The 17052-nt window shown below is 42.6% G+C and overlaps 1 protein-coding gene across 2 annotated transcripts in view; it reads left to right on the forward strand.

Annotated features, from left to right (window-relative positions):
• Positions 1–17052, forward strand: part of LOC311230046 (choline/ethanolaminephosphotransferase 1-like) — a 33322-nt gene that overhangs the window by 7488 nt on the left and 8782 nt on the right. The window contains exons 4-6 of one of the 2 annotated variants that reach the window (XM_084316185.1): positions 5296–5443; positions 6541–6682; positions 9115–9199. In XM_084316185.1, the coding sequence (XP_084172311.1) occupies positions 5296–5443; positions 6541–6682; positions 9115–9199 (375 nt within the window). Of the gene's footprint in view, positions 1–5295; positions 5444–6540; positions 6683–9114; positions 9200–11301; positions 11387–17052 lie in introns of both variants that reach the window. The other variant, XM_084316184.1, reaches the window with a different exon arrangement.

Here is a 17052-nt window from a genome sequence, read left to right on the forward strand (position 1 = left end):
ATGGGCCCCTGTATATCCACTCACAGGGCCCTGTATATCCACTCAAAGGGCCCTGTATATCCACTCACAGGGCCCTGTATATCCACTCACAGGGCCCTGTATATCCACTCACAGGGCCCTGTATATCCACTCAAAGGGCCCTGTATATCCACTCACAGGGCCCTGTATATCCACTCACAGGGCCCTGTATATCCACTCACAGGGCCCTGTATATCCACTCAAAGGGCCCTGTATATCCACTCACAGGGCCCTGTATATCCACTCACAGGAGCCCCTGTGTATCTGCTCATATGGGACCCTGTATATCCGCTCACACAGGGCCCTGCATATCTCCTCACAGGAGCCCCTGTATATCCGCTCACACAGGGCCCTGTATACTGTATCTGCTCACATGGACCACTTCCGCAGTTAAAGGTGAAAATATAAGTGACCCTCTGCACCCTTTGCTTTTCCCACCTCCTGTTTCCTTTGTAGGACAAAGGTTGAGGGACTATTATGCACATATTTGTACCCTACTGTATGCAAGGGAGAACCGCAACAAAGAGAATAATCTGCTTGTCTCCGGTCACAGTGCTGCTTATGATTTATGACGGTTTAGCACCATAAATAAAAAGTAAAAAAGTTAAATGTTTACATATAGAATTTTGCAGCATTATGTGGTTAACACAAATGTAACGCTATATAATACTTTTTCTTTTTATCTCTGTAAAATTACAAAAGCCTGGAACGGTCCTAGTTGATGGCATGCATCAAATACCAGGAACATAATGCAGACTTTCCAAGCTAATTACTATTATGCAATTTTCTGTAGCTATAGCTATGCTGGTGTACATTTGTAGAATGCTAGAGAATTTCTAGAAATTCAATCTGCATACAGTAGACTTGTGTGTCAGATTATACTCTGATTGTGTGAGACTTGTAGTAATATGCTTACACACACAATAGCAATGAAGTGTATCCACTATACATTTAATGTTTTGTCCATCCGATAGGCCAGGTCTGTCAAACATTTGTCAGCTGAATACCATCTCATACCTAACATACCAGATGGTTCCTCTCTCTGATAGCCAGGTCTTAGTATGGTAATACTATCTCGTATGCTGAGAGGTAATGCTCTTGAACCTAACATACCAAATGGTTCCTCTATCTGATAACTAGGTCAGAGGTCTGTTGCTCAAATTAATAAACACTTGAGCAGATCCAGGGTGTCATGTCCACATGGCTGTTTATCAGTTCTGTCATGATTCAATAGAAGCATGGTATGTTGCTACACTCTACGTGGCTTGTGGTCAATACTTATAGATTGCAGCTAGTAGCCTCTGGCGCAAGTTGGGTACCTTCAAATTTGAACCGGTACCTGTGAATCTATACCGGTACCCAACGGTACCTTTTTTCTGTACTTTAGTCTCTAATGTAATCTACCTACCGGTACCTCAGTTGTAATATTTTTTTTTTAATCCAAACTTTATATTTAACACTTTGGCTGCCTAAGGTTAAATTCATGATATACCATAGATTGCCAGCGCTATTTGTCTATGGAGAAAGTCCCCTTCTTTGCAGGGCTATAACTTTTTAAATTCTATTGCTACATTGCCATTATTAGGGCCCATTCAAAGTCCTATATGTATTGTTCATTGTGTAGCAACGTTAAACTTTTTCATTCACATATTCATAGTAAAGTATGGTCTAATGTATAAGTATGTTTTCATCTCTTTCTGCAGCTTTCTCCAGAACGTGATATATAGCCCCAAATGCATTATATTGATGATGAAATACAGTTTGATGGCAATCAGCGCGATATAAAAAATTCCAACTAGACGTACTTCTAGAAGTTACTACACGTCATCTGATGTTGACCGGATGGGCGAGGGGGCGTTTATAATTCCGTGGGCAGCGTTATACCAATCATCTAATGTGGGTCAAATGTTGATAATAGCAGTTATCGAAGACGGTAACGTTACACGCTGAAACTCACCCCAGTCTCCGCACGCCGTTGGGCGATCATCGTAGAGTAGAAATCTTATCATTATGGGATATATTTTTACCCGGTCCATCTCCAGCTTGTATAATGGTATATACGTCCAAATCATGTTGTTTATCGAGTTATTGCCAATCGATCACCGTGTAGCGTGACGAGCCAGAGTCCCATGACCTATAGCGAGCACCCGGAAGTACTACGGACGTCTAGGACAACCTCTATGCAACATCCTGTTTGGCGATTGCGCTGATCGGCCACCAGATGGCGCTCCTGAACCGCCAGAGAGCTCAGTGGGTCCTGCTGGTGGATCTCAGGCCAGCGGAGGGGACATATGAATCCGATCGCAGATTTTTGAAATATTGATATAAGGACGACGTAACACGTCCTCCGGCAACTTTAGCATGGCCAGCAAAGACGTCTAAAGACGGTTCCCGGCAGTCAAAGTGTTAATAAATAAATAATGTATTATTTATTATTACTTCATTATTATTTACATCTTACTGATTGATGTAAAGCACTTTGAACTGCAATCCCCTATATGAAAGGTGCTATACAAATAAAGTTATTATTATTTATTTAGAACAATATATATATTATACACGTCACACACATATCTTTAAATAAATGTTATGTTTATTTAAAAAAAACTAATTAACTAAAAAGGTACACATAATACTATTTAAATACAAAATAAATAAAGGTATTGTATTTTACAAAATAACAAGTATAAAACAAGGGTAAACAAACCACTCTAGCAATTAACTATTCTGCTGATAATTAACATTAATTATTTCTATTGTAGTATGTCTGCGGAAATGTCATTTGTATTATAATTAGGGAGGGGATTGGAGGGTGTCTTTTTATTTTTGTCATGTGCTATTTTCTGTATATGTGTGTTTGTGTAAAAGGAAAAAATTGCAATAAAAACATTGTTTAAAAAAAACGATTCTGCTGATAAAAAAATACACATCTATATATTTAAATAACAAATAAATGAAAGTATTTTACAACTGATTAAACAATCTAGCAGCAATTAACTACTCTGCTGCTGATTGAGTATTCTAGCAGTTCTTTTTCAGAAAGATTAACATGTTCACTTCACTCTCTGGTAAGAGCCGAGCCCGCTCCACACAGTGTCCCCCGCTTTGGAGAAGACCCACTCTGCGGTGTGTGTGGCTTGTTTACCGACGTCGCATCCGCTACTCTTCTGCACTGTTACTGCTTGCACTGTAGCCTAGGGAGCTAACGTTATGTCAGACGATTAGCTAACGTTAGCTTAATAATGTTACATGGGTTACAAATATGTGGAACTATGGAAGGAGTAAGCCGACCGCTAAAAAGAAAACCCACACGGCAGCGAGAGCACATAACAAAAAAGTTTCGAGAGGAGTGGAAGTTTGGAGATAGTGGTGTTTCAAGAGACTAGAGGCTACAGTAATATGATGCTGGGCTGTAGTGATCAGTTGTTCCGTATGTCAAAAAGAAACAACATGTTTGTCATCTGTAGTAAATAAATGAAGCTGGATTCCATTCGTGACCATGAACAGAGCCAGTGTCCCATTGGCTGCATGTCTGTGTCCTGGATTCAATCGGAGCCTCTCCTCTAAAGGCGCTCTGTGGCTAGCTAGGCTAACAGCCATGTCAGAGCAGAGGTGGAAACTGAGCTACACTTTCTAACAACCTGCCCACTGTACCAAGATATCAGAGACATATACTCCCCATGAATTGCAAACACCCAAAGAGAGTTTGAAAACATGTATTGTGCACGTGTCGTTGGCGCTAACGTGCGGTTTCGTTTTGCGGTAAACAAAACATGACGTCATCGGATTATTATATATATTTTTTTGCATTACCGAAAATTGGCACCGTTGGATCTCACGTGAAACGATACACGGTAGTACTGACGTGTTTCGGTCGGTACCCTTAAAAGTACAGAATTCGGTACCCATCCCTAGGCGCAACATAGCAATAGTTTTTCCACAGCCCCCTCCTTGGCCTTTTCTCCTCAAATCCCAGTTTTTGGCCAACAGGGTTTGACTGAATAAAAGGCTTAATGCCAGGCTCTCTCTTATATTATGCTGTGTGCATGCAAGCTTGTAATTTCCAAGCTCAAAACACGATTTAAATCTGTTTTGGGCAAAACAAACTACTACCAATTAGCATTCCTGCCAGCAAATGTATAAAAAAGCATGGAAAAGGAAGGCTTGCAGAATTGATAATGCTCTGTGCTTGTAGACTGAAGTAAGGAAATGTTCTGTTAGGCTTCATGCTGCCTTGTGGAATTAAAGAAACCGTATACAACCTAAGTATGGGCCTAGCTTCTACTTGTCATATATATATATATTTTTTTATCTACTTTTTCTCCCATTTTCTATTTTTCTCCCATCCCAGTTTCGTATTGTCCAATTCTACCCTCTCCTGTCTCGAACTCTGTTAGGCCATGCCTCCCACAGGTCGGCTGCAATGTGGACCAAGCCTTGCATAATAATAATAAATTAGGACCTGCTCAGAGGTCATTAATCGGCATGCATGCGATGTATGTATGCGATTCGTCTCTGCGATTAACCCATCCCGTCGTCCTTCCCCCCCCAAGGGCAGCTGGGAGCAGACAGGCGCAACGTGAGCCACGCCAGGGGACCAATCCAAGTGCTCCTGTCCGTCTTCATCAAGGACGCCACAGCGTTAGCGATCTTGTTGTTGTGCATGTTTTTCCATTGTGTTTATCTTATCGGGGGGGAACCCTTGCGAGCACAGGGAGAACATGCAAACTCCACACAGAAAGGCCTGGGAGATACCCCACCTGGGTAACTGGCATCATGGAAACCTGGTCCCCAAGCGGGAATCGAACCCTGGACCTTCTTGCTGTGAGGCGACAGTGTTTAACCACTACATCACGTGTCCCCTCCGGTACACGAGGAGGCAGCTGTCTCATCTTTTCACCCGAACAGCGCAATCTCTCAGCGGCGAGGGTCTGCGTGGGAGGGACATGCCGCCCTCGCTGCTTCCTGATTCTGCTGCGCAGGCGCACCAACCGACCTGTAGGAGTCGCTGTCCACAACGTCCGATCCCCACCCACCAGCTTCCCACTTCCCAAACCCAGCATCTCCTGCATTAGTGACGAGCGCCTTGCCCACTGCGCCACTTAGCCGCCCTACTTGTCATATTTGTGATGTTCCTGGTGTATAACAGAATTTTTAAACTTATGTCAGGTATTGTTTACTGATAAACTCTGCAGCCCTTGTGTTTCAGAGTGCTGGAATAACAAACGTTTATTCCTCAGATTAGTCTGTGAATGCGCTCTCTCTCTGTTCCCATAGGCCCCTCTGTGGGCGTACCTGTTGTGTGCAGTAGGCCTGTTTATCTACCAGTCATTGGACGCCATAGACGGGAAGCAGGCTAGACGCACGAATAGCAGCTCTCCACTGGGCGAGCTTTTTGATCATGGCTGTGACTCCCTCTCTACAGGTAAATGTTTGGATACTATTAAATTGTGTTTTAAAGTGCCAATCCATGATTACAATATGGAGTGCCCAGTGAAACACTGATTGCCTCACTACTGGCTTTATTTATATTTTGATTAATTGGACATGAGACCTTTTTCATTCTCAAATTGATGGACTAATGTGAAAGAGACATGTCTTTTGACTGGCCAGTGTGACTTACTACCATAGTGTTTTTATACCTGTATCACTACACAATAACACAGTGTACACATACATTAGTACTCATTTAAATATACTCCAGTTGAATCACTTGTACATTTTCAATTTTATATAGCATTTTACTGCTACGTTTGCACACTGGTTGGATGCCAACCTCTTTTCATTGTACTGCTACTTGTGCATATGTATAATGACAATACATTTTGAATCTAATCTTTTGAAACTGGAAAAAGCTTATTTCTCACATACAAGTCAGTCTTCAAGAATCCATGTGGAAATACATTCTGATTGGGGACTTTAAAGGAAGGCAACACAGCAAACAAAACAACATGCATCTAATTGAGTAGAGCTTTGGGGCAAATGTACAGCTTCTTTTCGTTGTACTGCTGCACGATAACAATGCATTTTACTCTAATCTAATGAGGGCCAGGGTTACTGGCTGGAAATGACAATGTTACATTGATATTTCCAGTTTCCTCAGGTCTGGATTTCAGGATTCGCTGCATTCAAGTGTCATCATCAATCAATATCTTTGAAAACTGAAAAACAATTAGGGGGAAGGTTGTGGAGCCAATAAAGTTGCATTTCCCAACTGTCCCAACGCCTTAGGATTGATGACATCATTTTGACATAGAGAATCCAGACTTGGGGAAACCAAAATAATCCAGGCAGAGTTGCTATTTCTAATCTAGAAATAGTCATAGTAGTCGTGACACACAACCGTTCCCCCTGCGGCTCTACTAAATTTGCCTTCATGTAATGTATCCTGCTGTGTTGTCATGTTAACCCTTCTCTCCTCTCCTACTTCCTTCTGTGTTGTCATGTTAACCCTTCTCTCTTCTCCTACTTCCTGCTGTGTTGTCATGTTAACCCTTCTCTCTCCTCTTTTCCTTCCTGCAGTGTTTGTGGTTCTGGGTACCAGTATAGCAGTGCAGCTGGGCACCAACCCTGACTGGATGTTCTTCTGCTGTTTTGCTGGCATGTTCATGTTCTACTGTGCTCACTGGCAGACCTATGTGTCTGGCACCCTGCGCTTTGGCATGTGAGTTATGTTAAAGGGAAATGTCAGGTATTTTCTTCCTGTGCCCCAGGTCACTTCAGTCGGTGTTTGTAAACATGCACCACTCTCTCCTAAAGCTTTAGGAGCTGTTTATGATGTTACTTGGATGTAAACTCTGGGGCTGCTCCATAGACAATGAATGGGGCTCTGACTTTGTGAGGCCGTAAATGTTTGTGTGAGCTCTTGCACACAAATGAGGTGTGAGGCCTTCGCAGCACATTTGCTCTCGTTTGACAGCGTCCCACTGTCTCTGAACCAATACATCGGTTGAAAGCTAAGATAGCCGCTGTTTGATTGACACCCGAGTCGACCCTACTTGACCTATTATGTGCTTCCAAATTCGGGTTATAAGACCAAACAGTTTTTCAGTTTCTAAAAAGTGACCACCTCCGGTTTCGCCTCCCCGGTGACCGGACCAATCACCTCTGATGGTGAAAATGATTGACAGTTTTTGTAGCCAATGAAATTTTGGAAACAATGATACCTGACTTGAGGGATGTTTCCCAGGTTATAATATATTATATCTGGTTTTCTCTCTGCGTAAAGATCCAGACTCCTGCGCGCATTACTTCATTGGTGCCAATGGCTATTTTCGATAAACATACCTATACATACCATTAGAAAAACATGTGTAAAACACACATTTTCTGTGATATTGTTATTAGGGATGACTGACCAAAAGAATTTTAGAATAGTCTACTGTTCTTAACACTTTCAGTGCCGGCCATTAACAAGGTAAAACGTGGTTGAATGCCGGCACCCACTTCAATGATAGTGTTGTGAATGCATAATCTCTGTCTTAAATTATGACTGTGTCTAATCTGCCCGTCGTTTATCAATGACTTGTTTGCAGTCAACATTGTCGAAACGGATTGTTTTTTAATAGCTTCATTTCCGTTTTATAGCATTTTGAAAAGCCCTCGTTTTCAAGGAAAATATAAAGATTCCGTGATAATCGGCATTTACTGGAATATTCTGGCATACACAAAAACGTTGTCATTTTTCGGCCTATTTATGAATAGTTTTCAAATAAACGCTAGATTATCGATAGTATATGTGTACTTATGCACGCTATAGAAGCGGGCTGAAATATCGATTCTCTCATTTCCTGATCAGCGATCACAGCCACACACACACACACACACATATGGGACACGCTGATATCTCTGTAAAAAAAGCTCTGATTATCCCAAGACTGGTAAAATAGATTCCTTACCTCAGATCAGATGTTATCAAAAAAGATTATTCCAATTCCTGATCGCCATTTCAAATATCGATCGTGTTTATTGATTCAGTGTTGGGTGCTGGAAATACATAATCCACGCTGTTCTGATGGTCGGCGATCACAATGGATTCTTCAGTTGGCTTGACGGAAAAGTAAAATGAGGAAACTGGCCCCTCCCCCCCATCATCAGTCTAAACTAATGGGATGCAGTACCACAGGGAGAGACGATAGGGGGCGGTATCTTCCCAATTGAGCTCAGAGAGACTCTGCAACACTAGCGTGAGGCTCGATTGATGAAATAAAATCGCCAATAAAAAAAAATACGACAAACAAACGCTATATAGCGTTGCCGGCACTCAACTGGCGGCATGAACTAACGACAAAACGCGTTGCTGGCACTCAAAGTGTTAAGACAGAATGTTCAGTTTCAGTTAAATTCAGTTATTCTTTTCAGGCCAGCGTCTAAGCTATGGGCCAGGGGTCCTTGAGGGGGTTCCGGGGGATCCATAGCCAAATGAGGGAGAATACAAATGTCATACGTTTCACTCTCCATACTTGTATTGCCTTATCTACAGTGCAGATAACCATTCCTGTGCTAAATCATATTTGACAAAGTTCTTCTCAGATGGGGGTTCCTGGCATAAAATGTTACTAAATATATTATGTATGTGGCTGCAGGCTCATCTATTTTGGGGTTCCCTAGATATGAAATGGTGTGGAAATCTGTTTGAGGTGATTACTCTGTATGTGTAGGGGATATATCATATACTTTTATTTCATAAAAATGTAGTAGTAAGAATAAGTATTCTCAAGAGCTATAACAGAAAATGTATTAAGAGTCCAGCAACTATTGGCCTTGGTTTGTAATTACTGTACTATCCTGTATGATTAGCTTTGTCTCCTGTGAGAAATACTGTGCTTGTCCCTGCACTCATGTCAGAGATTAGCCACAGGCACTGCAGCAGGGTACAAGATTCACATGTTGAATGCCTTGAAAAGTCCTATTCAAAAAGATGTATTAATTTCCTCCAAACAGATATTTTACTTATTGTCAGGAAGTTGGTTTGCTTGAATAGTTGTTGACAAATATGTTAAATGTTTTGATTTTCTTAAGTTAAATGATCTCCACTAGTATATATCAGTTACTTGTGACTGAAATGGACTAAGTGTTGGTATTTTTTGTGTATAGATTTGACATTACAGAGCTACAGATCTGTCTAGCACTGTTACAGATGCTGACAGCCACTGTCGGCCCCGGCTTTTGGAATGTGACGGTAAATTCCCCAGCCGTCACCTCGACTATAAGCCTAAGCCATTCAGTGATCTCTTCCTCCTTCCTCGCTGACCTCAAGCCAGTTACACTTTGCAAGGCTCTATGAAAACTGCTGCCACACTATTGAGGATGTAATGTCCAAAGCAGCAGTCTTATGTTGCCTCTACATTCATTCAGCTGCAGTGGTCCTTCATGGCTAGGAAGTTGCCCAGACTCATTAGAAAACAAATCTGTCAATGATGGTATTTAAGATGTATTCCCCTCATGTTTGGCATCATTTGATTCTCCTGGTCTTCACACCACAGTGCAAGTCACCTTATTCACACGGCCACCATATTTGGTAGATCGGGTGGAAAGTTGTCAAAACAAGCAGAATACACGAATGTAATTTAAAAACTCTTGATTACTTGAGATTGTTTTTAACCACTGTAGTTTTCGTATGAGATGTACTGTGTATGGGAGTGAATCTGCTAATTGAAATGCTTTCATAACAATCCAAGTAAAAAAAGAAAAATAGATCAGCTGCTTGTGACATGTAGAAAGTTACTTTGGATTAATTTCATAATGGGAGTTAATGCAGTTCTCCTGGTTTTCCCAACCCAGCCTTGTCCTAGATCAAAGATGATTTGTCAAAATAAGTGGTCTACATGTTAAAATAATAGCTCCACATTCCGACAACCATCACTGATACAGAGTGACGTAAGGTCAGTAACATGGATATCCCAGTCCCTCCACTCTGCAGTAAAGACAAAATACATTTCTTGGTATCTCGTTTCCCACTTTATCCAATCAGGAGAGAGAACTGGTCTGACAAAAATAAGAAATGCAAACTAGTTTTAAGCAAATGTGCTTGAAAGTAAAATAATCTACCAGTGCAGTAAGCAAATTTGGCTTTGCAAGATTTGTTTAAATAAGTTAAAATATCTACAGTAGGGTTCTTTCTCCTGATTGTATAAAGTGGGATCGTATTTTGTGGAATGTATTTTCTGTTTACTGCATGGCGGAGGGCATGGGAGACCCATGTTACTGACTAAAATCAGTGATGGCCGTCAGAATGTAGAGCTACTTAACACTTATTTATAAATAAATAAAAAACACTGCACCGTTAAAGGCAGTGGCCTTAATGTGAATGAAATACTTGTAAATGTCATTATACAATCAGTCTTCTCGGTAGTGCAGGCTCTGTCCTGACCACTCCGGGTCCCCTACAGCTAGTCTCCAGGGCTCTGTCCCAACCGGTCCGGGTCCCCTACAGCTGTCACACGCTCTGAGTATAGACTAGACTCCGTATGTAGACGGAGAGGAGGACCAAGCGAGCCTGTCTGTCAAACCAAAACCAAACCAGTGTGGATGTCTCACTCTGGCCCCCATGCACCGGGGACTTGGCGGTCTCCCCACTCACACACCAGTGGCACATTGATTATCAACACTAAGAAGCACTCTTCACATTGATCAACACTAAGAAGCACCCTTCACATTGATCAACACTAAGAAGGACCCTTCACATTGATCATCAACACTAAGAAGCACCCTTCACATTGATCATCAACACTAAGAAGCACCCTTCACATTGATTATCAACACTAAGAAGGACCATTCACATTGATTATCAACACTAAGAAGCACCCTTCACATTGATCATCAACACTAAGAAGCACCCTTCACATTGATTATCAACACTAAGAAGCACCCCACATTGATCATCAACACTAAGAAGCACCCTTCGCATTGATCATCAACACTAAGAAGCACCCTTCACATTGATCATCAACACTAAGAAGCACCCTTCACATTGATCATCAACACTAAGAAGCACCCTTCACATTGATCATCAACACTAAGAAGCACCCTTCACATTGATTATCAACACTAAGAAGGAACCTTCACATTGATTATCAACACTAAGAAGCACCCTTCACATTGATTATCAACACTAAGAAGCACCCTTCACATTGCTGCAAAATATTGTAGGGCACTGTGGTTTCAGTCCCAGCTGGGTGGTGTGAGGAAGGAGGTGGTAGGGTTGATGTGTGCTTGTAGAAACTGTCCAATCAGCTCACTAACCTCTGCTGTAAATCCATGTGCTTCTTTCCTCTCACTCAGCATTGATGTGACTGAGGTGCAAATCTTCATTATAATTATGTATTTGCTGGCTGCCGTGGGAGGATCCGCTTTTTGGCAGTCACTGGTAATTTTTTTTATTGATTATGATTGGTTCGAATGATTCCCCAGATTGAAGTTAATGAGATTGATGGCATAACTGAATCAATGATGATGATGATGATACTACTAATATAATTAATAGTGCTGCCCTGCTGTCTGTTTGATCCCATTATAATTCTATACCTTGATATCCTTAAATATTAGTCTTATCAGGTTGCTCTACTTTTAGACTATAAACATCTCAATGTTAATCCTTTTACAGTACACAATGCCTTCAATGTGATGCAATCTATTAATAATACAAATATGGATGTAAATCTAATGTACCATAGCAAACTTAAAGAGGAATTCCCCCAAATCTAACTTAATGTACCGGTAATTGTCATTTCTCACATCTGCATTTTTCAAGAATTTGGCAATATTTCCTTCCTTTATGAGCTCTCATAAAGCATAGGCTGAAATGGTTATTATTAACTATATATGATGTTATTATATATTTAGAGCGGTCTAGGGTAATTCATGGGAGGCTGGTAATAGCCCCCAATGTGTATTATACTAAATGCATTGGCGCTCCGTCCCTACACACGCTACAATAAAAAAATCAAATGCATATGATCGGTATTATGTTCCATCATGAATGCATGAAAGGGGGGGGGGGGGGTCGTTTTTTTATGCTTTGATCGTCACCAACGGAATACGTTATGCTATGGACTAGCGTTACACACAGGGGCGGACCTAGCCCATTTGGCGCCCTAGGCGAGATTCACCACTTTTTGTATTTTTTTGGCTTTTTTCTTCATAGTTCTCTAACGTTAGTCTTTCTTTCCTCAACGTTCAATTCTATAACCACTTGACCGATACCCATCAATGCACAGCGCTCTAGCATGTTCTGACTGTGAACACCTAAAGCTGAGGCTCAGACCGACCGACCGTTTTAGATGTTTGGCTCATTTTCCCTTATGTTAGAATTTTTTTAATGTAAAAATAATGGTTGCAGATATAGAGGGGGGCGCCAAAACTTTTTTTTTTTTTTTTTTTTTTTGGCGCCCCCCTCTGGGTGGCGCTCTAGGCGACCGCCTATATCGCCTGTAGGAAGGTCCGCCCCTGGTTACACACATACGCTCGGATCGCAATGAAGGCATGCTTTGATCAACGCAAGATTGATATCATATAGCCCATATTACCTTGACTAGGATGTGCCCCAAAAAGGATATTCCAATTATCTTATCGTGAGTTCCAGTATTGGTGTCGATCGTGTCGCCAACATAATCCAACATACATCATCTACCTGGAGCATTTGACGCTCCTCAAGCCGATCGGGACAACCGCTGCCCTTGCCCGACATGGAAAAGTCCGCCCGGACTGCGTGAATACTTTCGGCAGCCAACATGCCCTTCCGCGTTGCTCTGATTGGCCGAGCGCGTGCATGCGCATGAGCCGTGACAAGCTCCTCAGCCAGGCAGGAACACTAACGCGAACTCAACTCGGGGGTGGTCCCCACCTCCCTAAAACAAGCCAGAGTCACGCCGCTCATAAAAAAACCAACCCTGAACCCTACCGTCATAGGCAACTACCGTCCTGTCTCTCTTCTCTCCTTCCTTTCTAAAACACTTGAACGTGCTGTATCCAACCAACTTACTACTTATCTCTTACAGAATGACCTCCTAGACCCTAATCAGTCAGGCTTCAGGACTGGTCACTCCACAGAGACAGCCCTCATTGCGGTCACAGAGGCACTTCACTTAGCAAAAGCGAAAGGCCTCTCCTCTGTCCTGATTCTCCTAGATCTATCTGCAGCCTTCGACACAGTCAACCACCAGATCCTCCTTGCGGCCCTCGCAGGAATGGGAGTGGCTGGCTCTGCGCTGACATGGCTGTCATCATACCTCAATGACCGCTCCTACCAAGTGTCATGGAGAGGGACCCTGTCGGCCACCCGCCCCCTGCGGACGGGTGTCCCCCAGGGCTCGGTTTTAGGACCCCTTCTCTTCTCCCTCTACACTAAATCACTGGGTAACATTATCACGTCTCATGGCTTCTCCTACCATTGTTATGCCGACGATACTCAACTCTTCCTCTCCTTCCCTCCCTCAGATATCCACGTCTCTGTGCGGATCTCGGCCTGTCTGTCCGACATCTCAGCCTGGATGACGTCCAACCACCTCAAACTGAACCTAAGCAAAACAGAATTGCTCCACCTGCCGGCCAAATCCTCCCCCCTAACCGACCTTTCAATCACAGTCGAGAATGCAGCTGTGACTGCGTCCCCGACCGCCAAGAACCTTGGTGTTGTCCTCGACGACCAGTTGAACTTCTCTGCTCACATCGCAGCGACGACCAGAACCTGCCGATTCCTCCTGAGCAACGTCAGAAGGATACGCCCCTTCCTGACAAAAGAAGCCACCCAACTCCTCGTCCAATCAACAGTCATCTCCCGCCTCGACTACTGCAATGCACTGCTCGCTGGCCTCCCGGCCACTGCCACTAAGCCTCTTCAACTCATTCAGAACGCAGCGGCCCGCCTGATCTCAAACCTACCGAAGTCGGCCCATGTCACCCCACTTCTTAGGGACCTGCACTGGCTCCCCATTGCTGCACGAATCCGCTTCAAGGCCCTCGACCTAGCATACCGTGCGGCAAAGGGAACCGCTCCCGCCTACCTCCGGTCAATGGTCTCTAACTACACACCCTCAAGACCCCTACGCTCTGCATCTTCTGGCCGCCTCAGACCTACTCCTATCCAAGCTCCGGGAGGGTCATCAAAGAGAAGTCGCCTATTCTCAGTCCTTGCCCCACAATGGTGGAATGAACTACCCACCCCAGTTAGGACAGCCGAATCACGTCCAATCTTTCACCGTCGACTAAAGACGCACTTCTTCAACCATTATCTGAATTTAAAAAAAAAATAAAAAAAAAAAAATCTAACCCTAACTAACCGTACTGTCATGCACTTGTCCTAATAAACTAACCTACACTGTAGCACTCAACACTTTGATGAACATTGTTGCTCAGCTGATAGAGTTGTGCCCTTCCTGATGGCTTGTCGTACAGAACTTGTAAGTCGCTTTGGATAAAAGCGTCAGCTAAATGACTAAATGTAAATGTAAATGTAACGCAATTTATACAAATGGAAGTATTGATTACGCCGTAACGAATCATTAAAAAAATATACCGTTAACGGGAATATGTTGTTTCTTTAGACATATGTTGGATTATGTAATTGGTTTGTCATGACAAACCAATAAAAAATCGTGAATTAACCGGTGGCTACAATATTGTGTATTTAAATAATGCACCGGACTGCGACGTAACGTTTTACCGTTTATTTTACCTGCTCCACCAGTGCACAACACACACACATCATCTCCCGTTACCACAACGCTTTACGGTATATTACAGCAGTGTTGCAACATTACCGTGCCATCTTAAAGGGCCTGGTGAACACCGTTGTGATTCACATACACAACATACAACAACACACAGTAACTACATGCATCATTGTTTACAATGAACGGTGGGGCTAATCTCGAAAAGGACTGGACACGGACGCGTTAAACGGCAATCAATTAATTTAATATAACAGTCCGGTTCTGTGTTTGTTTGTGTCTGTAGATTGTTGGTGAACAACTAACTTTAGGTTAGTCCTTTCGAGATTAGCCCCACCGTTCATTGTAAACAATGATGCATGTAGTTACTGTGTGTTGTTGTAGCCACCGGTTAATTCGCAAATTTTTTATTGGTTTGTCATGACAAACCAATTACATAATCCAACATATGTGTAAAGAAACAACATATTCCCGTTAACGGTATATTTTTTTAATGATTCGTTACGGCATAATCAATACTTCCATGCGTATAAATTGCATTAAGCGGAGTTTAGTATTGCTCATGCGCATGCGCGTGCTCGGCCAATCAGAACAACGTGGAAGGGCATGTTGGCTGCCGAAAGTATTCACGCGCCCGGACCAATATAATCGCCGCACAGCCCAAGACAGAGTTTCAAAGGGTGCTCGATACCGCCACCTGGTAGGATGCGGCCGGTACTGCACCTTCGGATTCCCAGTATGCATTTTTCAGGCAACACACAGCTCCCTGACATTGAATAGGGTATTAAAATCGAAAAAAATTATAAACGACCCAGAAACATGTTAACACGTGATTAGCACTCAACGGCCGGGCCTCAGAAACATGTTAATCAGTGAATGTGTTAAAAGGCTGATGCGCTCTAAAATATAGGAATACAGGGCTATAACTATATTCTATATTATAGCTATGGATACAATACTATGGCCCAATTGACATCGACTATCTATCGTTCAATATGTGTTACAGAAATAATTTTTTCATCCATACATTCCTGTTTTATACCATGGTGAATATGACTATGGTTTTAGAGTAATCCTGTCTAATCCCAGATAACGACGCTATGCAGCAATACGTGCAATTCACTAGAAACGTTGCCGTTTCTCGCCTGTACACGCTACTATTTTGAAATCACATCTATATTATCGGTATTATGTTTCATCATGAATGCATGAAAGGGTGGAGGGGGGTAGTTTTTTGATGCTTTGATCGTCACCAACGGCACATGTTGTGGAGTAAAATACATACATATATTGTGATCGAAGTGAAATCATGGTTGGATCACAGCAGGATTCATACCATATAGGCCTTATCTTCACTAGGATGTACCCCAAAAGGAATATTCCAATTATCTGATTGCGAGTCCCAGTATTGGTGTCGATCGTGTCGCCAACATAATCCGCCACACATCATGCACCGGGAGCAATTCACGCTTTTCAATCCGACCGTTATAACCCCCCCCCTTGCCCGACCAATAGAAATCCGACCGGAGACTTTTGATCAACGCACAGGCCAAGATAATGTTTCAAAGGGTGCTCGATACTGCCACCTGGATGCATGCGGCCGGTATTGCACTTTGGCATTCTCAGGATGATTCCCCATGTTAACCCAGATGTCCGTGTGCCTGTAATGAATGGAAATATAGAATAAAATAAATAATGATGAAAACCTGACTATACTCGGGTCTGGCGCTGAACGGTTGGCGAGTTAACCTGACTATCATCGGATCCGGCGCTGATTGAGTTAACAATGTGGACCACCTGGGCCATTTTAAATGCCTATGGATAAATGCAGAGGTCAGCACGTTGCAAATACTGTATTTGCCTTTATTAACATATCAGAAAAGAAAATATTGCAAGCATAGTCATACATGACACCATGGGCAGACCATTTGAAAAATGTGTCCCAATAGACCTTTTTACTGTTGGTAAACAGTGACTATTTGGCTCCAGAAGTCTGCACGGACAGTCTGTGCATTCGGTTCCCTTTGCTTAGTCAAATACTTTCATTCAGAATGGCCCTTGAGTTTTTACACAGAAAGATGATTGTAGTCTAGCCAGGTATGCAAGGGCATTAAACACCAAATATCCTGACCCAGCCATAATGCTCACTGCAGCAGAGCAGAGCAGAGTTGTGGAAACAACTTGATGTAGACATATAAAAAAAGAAAAAAAGGGTCTATACTCAGGCCGACTTGAAATTGGGACTAGTTGACGCATTGAGTGCCACTGTTCTTAAAAAGTCCCTTGAAACATATGTTCCAAAAATTATTTGACCCATAGTCATCGTTTGATTTCAATTAGCCTACAAATTTGATGAGCACAGAAA

The sequence above is a fragment of the Notolepis coatsorum genome, assembly GCF_963971535.1.
Source record: "Notolepis coatsorum genome assembly, chromosome: 6".
NCBI lineage: Eukaryota > Metazoa > Chordata > Actinopteri > Aulopiformes > Paralepididae > Notolepis > Notolepis coatsorum.